General features: G+C 41.6%; 1 protein-coding gene across 2 annotated transcripts in view; it reads left to right on the top strand.

The window, feature by feature from the left end:
• Positions 1–253: 253 nt before the first annotated feature.
• The window catches only part of FARSB (phenylalanyl-tRNA synthetase subunit beta), a 32,403-nt gene continuing 26,143 nt past the window's right edge, over positions 254–6,513 (top strand). For both annotated transcript variants that reach the window (XR_008207406.1, XM_052685446.1), the window contains exons 1-7: positions 254–390; positions 714–769; positions 1,907–2,061; positions 2,633–2,705; positions 3,144–3,259; positions 3,517–3,667; positions 5,166–5,274. Coding sequence is in view for 1 of the 2 variants with exons in the window: in XM_052685446.1 (XP_052541406.1) it covers positions 333–390; positions 714–769; positions 1,907–2,061; positions 2,633–2,705; positions 3,144–3,259; positions 3,517–3,667; positions 5,166–5,274 (718 nt within the window). In the remaining variant the exon portion in view is untranslated. The remainder of the gene's footprint in view (positions 391–713; positions 770–1,906; positions 2,062–2,632; positions 2,706–3,143; positions 3,260–3,516; positions 3,668–5,165; positions 5,275–6,513) is intronic.

Below are 6,513 nucleotides of genomic sequence, written 5' to 3'. Positions count from 1 at the left end.
CCCGCGAGCCGCGTGCGGTAGGGGCGGAGACGAGCAGCTCCGCGCTCGCAAGGCAGACCGAGAACGCCGAGCTGCCGCGGCGCTCGCTTTTAACTCCATTTGTAATCGAAGCGGCGCAGACGCGACACGCGCCCCCCTTAACGAACGACCAAACCCTGCCGGCCCACGGCACCCGCCACCCCCGGCTCGGCGGCGGAAGAGGCGCACGGCCCTCAGTCCTGCTGCGGCTGCCCGCCGCTCCGCCTGTTCTCTCGGTCAGGCGTTGTCAGGGGCGCCCTGTGCGGCGGGGGCCTCGCAGTGCGTAGCGCAGGCGCGCCGTGCCGGGCGCAGCCATGCCGACTGTCAGCGTGAAGCGAGACCTGCTCTTCGAGGCGCTGGGCAGGAGCTACAGTGAGTGCGGCGGGCTCGGGCCGCAGCGGGGCTGCGCTGCCCGTGCGGACGGCTCGGGCGTTCGACTGCGCTGCGTCGGCAGAGCCGGCGTGCCGCTACCGCCGTCCCGCAGCAGCCGCAGTGAACGCGGCGCAGCCGGAAGCGCGCCGGCCGCTGAGGAACGTGCTGCTCTTGTGCGAACGTGAACAAAATGTTCTGTGCTGCTTGTTGTCCTTTCTCAAAATGACCGTTTGAAAATGCCCAAAACAAACACAAAGTTTAATCGAATCTCAGTTGTGCTTAAAATTCACTTTTTTTTTTTTTTTTTTTTTTTTTCTTCACAGCCGATGAAGAATTTAACGACCTTTGCTTTGAGTTCGGTTTGGAGCTTGACGAAGTTGTGAGTAGCGCTGTGGTCTGTTGCTCCGTGGGTAGATGCAGCAGCACAGCCTTTGTGTCTGTACAGATCTGTGGCACATGGCTGGCAGTGAGTTCCTCAGGGCAGCATTGAGCCCGTGCTTTCTGGAGGGCACTATACGTATCCAGAGCGTGGGGCTGTTCTCAAAAAGGGACACGGGCAGGGCTTCAGCATGCCCTTCTACACATGCAGTCCTCCAGCAGTACAGAAGCAGGCTTGTCAACCTGAAGCATCCTCATATCTCTCTGCACAGTACTGTCCAGAGAGCATAAAGTACCCTGTGTTCTTGTTACAACACCACTGTCATCAGCTGTGTTAACACAGGTGGTTTGAATCCAAAAAGAAGAACATTAAAAAAATTACCATCTTAAGAACAAGAGACCCTGAGGTGGCACACTGCTATGGTTTATGGAGTTTGGCTCTGTCCCTCCTGTTCTTAAGGCTCTGGCCAATTTAGATAGCAGCATAAGGATGGCTGTAGGCCATCTCTTAGACATACTTTGAGAGATACTTTTGGCCATATTTTGTACACATTTTTGTGTGCAGCGCCACAAGTTCATGTTTGTCCTGGACATTCAGTAACCTGAGTTGCAATTCATGTATTTTTTTTAATCCAGGCTCTATAGTTGTGAAAGTTTGCTGACTCGACAGTCTGTACCCACATAAGTCTTGAGAAGTACAGCACATTTTGTCCTTGCTTATTAATTGTTCTTTCAATTAGGCTTATCAAAAGATATCCCAACATCATATGTTGTGCTGAGTTTCACAATAGACTCGATGCTACAAATCTTTGCTGATCTGTAGCAGGAAATAAGGTCTGGTGTTCTCTGCTGGGATCTGCCTGCCTGGAGACTTGTGTTTCTATCTCTGTTTTCAAAATTCAAATTCTGATAGTGAAGTTTTCTCTTGATATACCGGATTACAATCTTTATATCTGAGAAAAATGTTGATTTTTACAGTACTTTTGGTATTTGGCATGCTTATTTGCTATACAAATCCAAATTATGTTTTTAAATCTCTTACTATTGTTCCCTATTATCTCACTGTCACAGTGCTGTGAATGTTAAGATATTTCAGATTAAAAAAAAAAACAAACAGCCATATTTTGCTTGATTTCAGACATCCGAAAAAGACATTATAAGTAAGGAGAAAGGTGAAGGAAAGGCAGAGGGTGCATCTGAGACTGTTCTCTATAAAATCGATGTTCCTGCCAACCGCTATGATCTTCTTTGCCTCGAAGGGCTGGTCCGAGGACTGCAGGTCTTTAAAGAAAGGTAACAGAGTGAGACAGTTGTGTCTTTGGTTATTTGTTTAAATGAGAGTCCATTTCTGGTGAACAGCTTTGACACATGATTGGGTTTTGAGCACAGTCTGATGCGTAAATCAGGTATATTTGTTAGTGTCCGTATGTTTCGTGATTGTTCCTCTGCAGAGGAGGACCTGTTAAATACTCTTGTAAAACTAGAACAGTGTTACATTTTGAATCTGTTCTAGAAGTTTTTCAACTGCTATTCCATTTGAGACTTATCCTCTGTAAAGAACTCCTGCAGTAGTACTTCTCTGTGCTCCTGTTACAAATACCAACATAAATAATTTCATTTCTGTTATGACTTTATCCTCCTGAGAGCTTTCTTTCTATTTTAGTTATGTGTTTACCATTCAATAGAAAATTTGAGGTTTACACATCATAAATATAATCTACATACCTGAATTCCAATGTCCAAAACAAGGACAGTTGCCAAGAAAATATTCTACCTGCAATCACTCTTGCACTTCTAGAAAGCTTTCAGAATTTTGCACATATTCTGTCCTTTAGTTACATATTTATTACTATCTTTATTCTAGGATAAATCTCCCTAGGTATGAAAAGATAATACCAGCTAAAGGTGAAGGTCAGAAGCTGATTATCACTGAAGAGGTAAAAGTGTTTACTGCCCCACTGTATATTTATTGAAAGTTTCTGAACCACAAAGATGTATCAGTAGCAATTTTATGACTGCAGCGAGACCAGAAATCTTACTTGCAGAACAAGATCTAAAGAAACTTTAATGCCTCTACTCAGTGTGATTTATTTTTAGGGACTACAAAGGAAAGGAACAATAAGCAAATTATTCTGGGTGAACCTAATTGCAGATCAGCTCAAAGCTTCAGACATTTGTATTGCATTTACCTTCTGGACTGTGCCAGACTTTAAGTTTTTTGTTTGGTTTTGTTTCCCCTTGAATTCTGCCACATTTCCAGAATTTTTCCTTTTGATTGCTACTCCACTGAAAAGAAAAACAGAAAGGGAAAAAAAAATCAGTGCATGTGTCTTTTGTATTCAAAATTTGTAATCTGCTGCTGTTGCAAATTGCAGACTGTCAAAATCCGTCCTCATGCTGTAGCTGCAGTCCTTCGTAACATAACTTTCACCAAAGAACGTTACGACAGTTTCATTGACCTCCAAGAAAAGCTGCACCAAAATATTTGCAGGTTAGTGCTTAAATTTCAAATATCACGTAGTACATGAGCATGATTTGATTTTATATTAAGATTTCACTGCCCTGTTGTGGAAAGGCATTATATATTAGGTTCATATTAAAGAAAATACATCATAGCCACTCCTTCTTTCTCCTTCTCATTTCTTTGTCCATTTTTATCTGCTCTCAGACACAGAGTATCATAAAGTTGCTGTCTCAAAGGAACTCCAAAAGTTACTAGTGAAATCATTATTTTGTCTTTCTTTCTAGGAGAAGAGCATTAGTAGCAATAGGTACCCATGACTTGGACACCATTTCTGGTCCATTCACTTTTACAGCTAAAGCACCTTCTGAAATTAAATTCAAGCCCTTGAACCAATCACAGGAGTACACAGCTTCACAAATTATGGATCTGTATAGGGTAAGTGGGATTTTTCAGCAATTCTGTGCTAAGTAAAGGAAAAATGTTTCCAATGTTAACATCTAATAGCCTTGCATGTAAGGGTTGCTCTTAAAAGTAGAGCACAGCCATCTTCTGTAGCTTCAGCCAGTGCACGGTAATACTTAATTTGTGTTGCTCATGAAAGGTACATCACAGGGCTCAGTGCCTGAATGTAACTCTTAAAATAGCAGTCTTGATGTTAAACTCCACTGATTCATCAACGCAAAGGTTACTTTTCATAATATTATAAAAGGGTTACGTTCTTGCCTACGCTGGTAAGATACTCATTGTACAAAGCTGAAAAGAAAGTAGGTGTAAATAATACCAAACTTTAAAATGTCGTTTCAATTGGGCCAGCTTGATGGCTATGTTGAATTACTTACCCAGCTACATATTAGGCAACTGTAGCTGTGTGAAAGATGCAGTTAAAGTTTGGCATCATCTTGCCCAGTATTCTCTTGAGATCAGGAAAACATTAAGAGAAGATCCTAGATTTTAGGATCTTTTATAATTTAGGTCTAATTTTATAATAATTACTATATTTGAAAATACACTTATTTCCAAATAAGTCAGTATTTGAAAATGACACTATTAAAATATACAATACTGTTAGGGCATGCATACAGAGTAAAAAGAAATTTACAACAATATCTGACTAAAGGCTAGTGAAAACTAGGAGAAAAAGAGGTCAGAGAGAATAAAAGTGTTTTTGGCAGAATACACATCCATGTCATTGGAACAGATGCAAGCTTTGAATCAAGCATAAGTGTGTCAGGGTTTAGCACTCTACAATTGAAAGTACCTAAATGAAATTTTTTATTGCTTCTAAGGAGAATGCTGATAAACTAAGGATGGGTACCTATCGGTTTGGCAATGTTTGACTGTTGCAGTGAGCAAAGACTTTGTTTAGGTAGCATGCCTTAAGCATCTTTGAGACAATCCTTAAAGAAATAGTTCCTAATGTTTCTGAAGGAAAAATTCCAGCTCTCTCATGTAAAAGTTTTTCCACTTCTGAGAGCGAGCAGCTTTTGCTAGAGGAACTGTTATGCTGTAATGGGACGATAATAGCAGGGTGGCAGAGACCTTAGCTATAGCAAATGAGAACAAGCCCAAATGAAGGAAAAGAGCTGCTTACCTTTGGAAGGCCTCAGGTAGGCAGAAATCTCTGGCAAGAGATACCTTCACCTCCACTGCCAACCCTTAAATAAGATCTGGAAAAGGGTGCACCCTGGCTGTACCCCTTCTGGTCACTCAGGAACATTGCACACACCTGAGCTCCCCTGGGTTGGCCCTGTCTTCCTATCAGGTGCTCAATCACTGCTTCAGGCCATGTCAGCATTTCCACTACAGGCACCTAGCTGTAAGCCCAATCATACCTTCTTTAAAAATTCCATTTAATACCTCACCTGAGGACTGTGGTAGGATGGAAATTCAAAAGTGAGCTAATGTTAAGTGTGGTGTTACTCTGTTTCCCCAGACTGACAGCCATCTCCGACACTATTTACACCTGATTGAAAACAAGCCACGTTATCCTGTCATTTTTGATAGCAATGGTGTTGTTCTGTCCATGCCACCAATCATCAACGGTAAGTTTATTTCTGACTCGTTCATGCTGTTGCTCCTATTTTGTGAGTCAGGATGTCCAATAGAAACATTGTTACATAATGCGGGTTATTCTGTACTGTTACAAATGTTTCACTTATTTCTTTCAGTTTAAACACAGATTTTTTTGCTCCCTCAGGAACAGATAATTAAATGTAAATATGGCTATTGTTGTTTTTTTTTTTGACTGGCTACAAGCACTTAAGAGAAAGATTTTATGGGTGTTGAAGCGAGTCCAGAAGAGCTGAGTCTTTTTCAGTTGTAAAGAGATACAGCACAGCATGCTGGGTGGGGAGTACAGCATCCTTCACTCTTGAGAGCTCAGGTGCTCCTGACTGCATTCACACAGCATGGTTATTGGCAATGAAATTCATTCAGTGTACACACTGGCCATCAGTGTTAGCAAGTGATACAAGGCAGATTTCTGCTCAACCACAATAGATAGTTTACCATATACTAACAGAACCCCATTTTTGTAAGGAATCTACTTCTGAGGGACTTCACATCTACTTTGCAAGGAAGACACTTTAAGTGATGCTCTTAAGTGTATTTTCTATGTTGTTCCAGACAAGGAACAGTTTTGAGTACATCAGTAATGTGCTACAGTGTATGCCTTGTGATTGCAAATGCAGGCAAAAAGCAAATCCATGCTTAAGAGGAACCTGTCCTATGCTGGACTACTCACACAGACAAAACCCTTAGTGTCTCAGGTGACAGTGTCAAGAGGTCTTGTTTATTAATGAAAGTAGTTATGGATTTTCATCAGTCTAAATCATTTCTTAAGAAACATTCATTGCTGTCTGTTTGCTTTCTCATGTATGTCACATCAAATGCCAATCTGCTACTAAAGCTGGGGAAGGGGAGATGCAGAACCACTGTGCCACCAGCAGATGGCTGCGATTGTTAGTTTGCTTTCTCTACTGCGAGTAGAGACTCCCTGTCGATTTATGTTTTCTAGTGTTCAAGGGTAGCCAGGTCAGCAAGACCGGTGTGCCTTTCCTGATTAGAATGTGTTGTATTTTTGCTCTTTTTGATTTATAAGTTTAAAAATAAAAAGCCCTGCTACTCTGGTAAGAATGGTGTGATTGTTGATGCAGCAGACATAGTAGCTTTTAAGCTGGGGAAGATGGTAATGATGGTCATTTTGAAATACAAAATCAGTCAATATCATTGACACTGCAGGAAAAGTAACAACGTTTCTTAACATGCTATTGTCTTCACAT

Source organism: Tympanuchus pallidicinctus, unplaced genomic scaffold (assembly GCF_026119805.1).
Source record: "Tympanuchus pallidicinctus isolate F22 unplaced genomic scaffold, pur_lepc_1.0 scaffold22, whole genome shotgun sequence".
NCBI classification, from domain to species: domain Eukaryota; kingdom Metazoa; phylum Chordata; class Aves; order Galliformes; family Phasianidae; genus Tympanuchus; species Tympanuchus pallidicinctus.
Note: the sequence above shows the minus strand (reverse complement) of the source record. Positions and strands in the feature narration are given on the sequence as shown.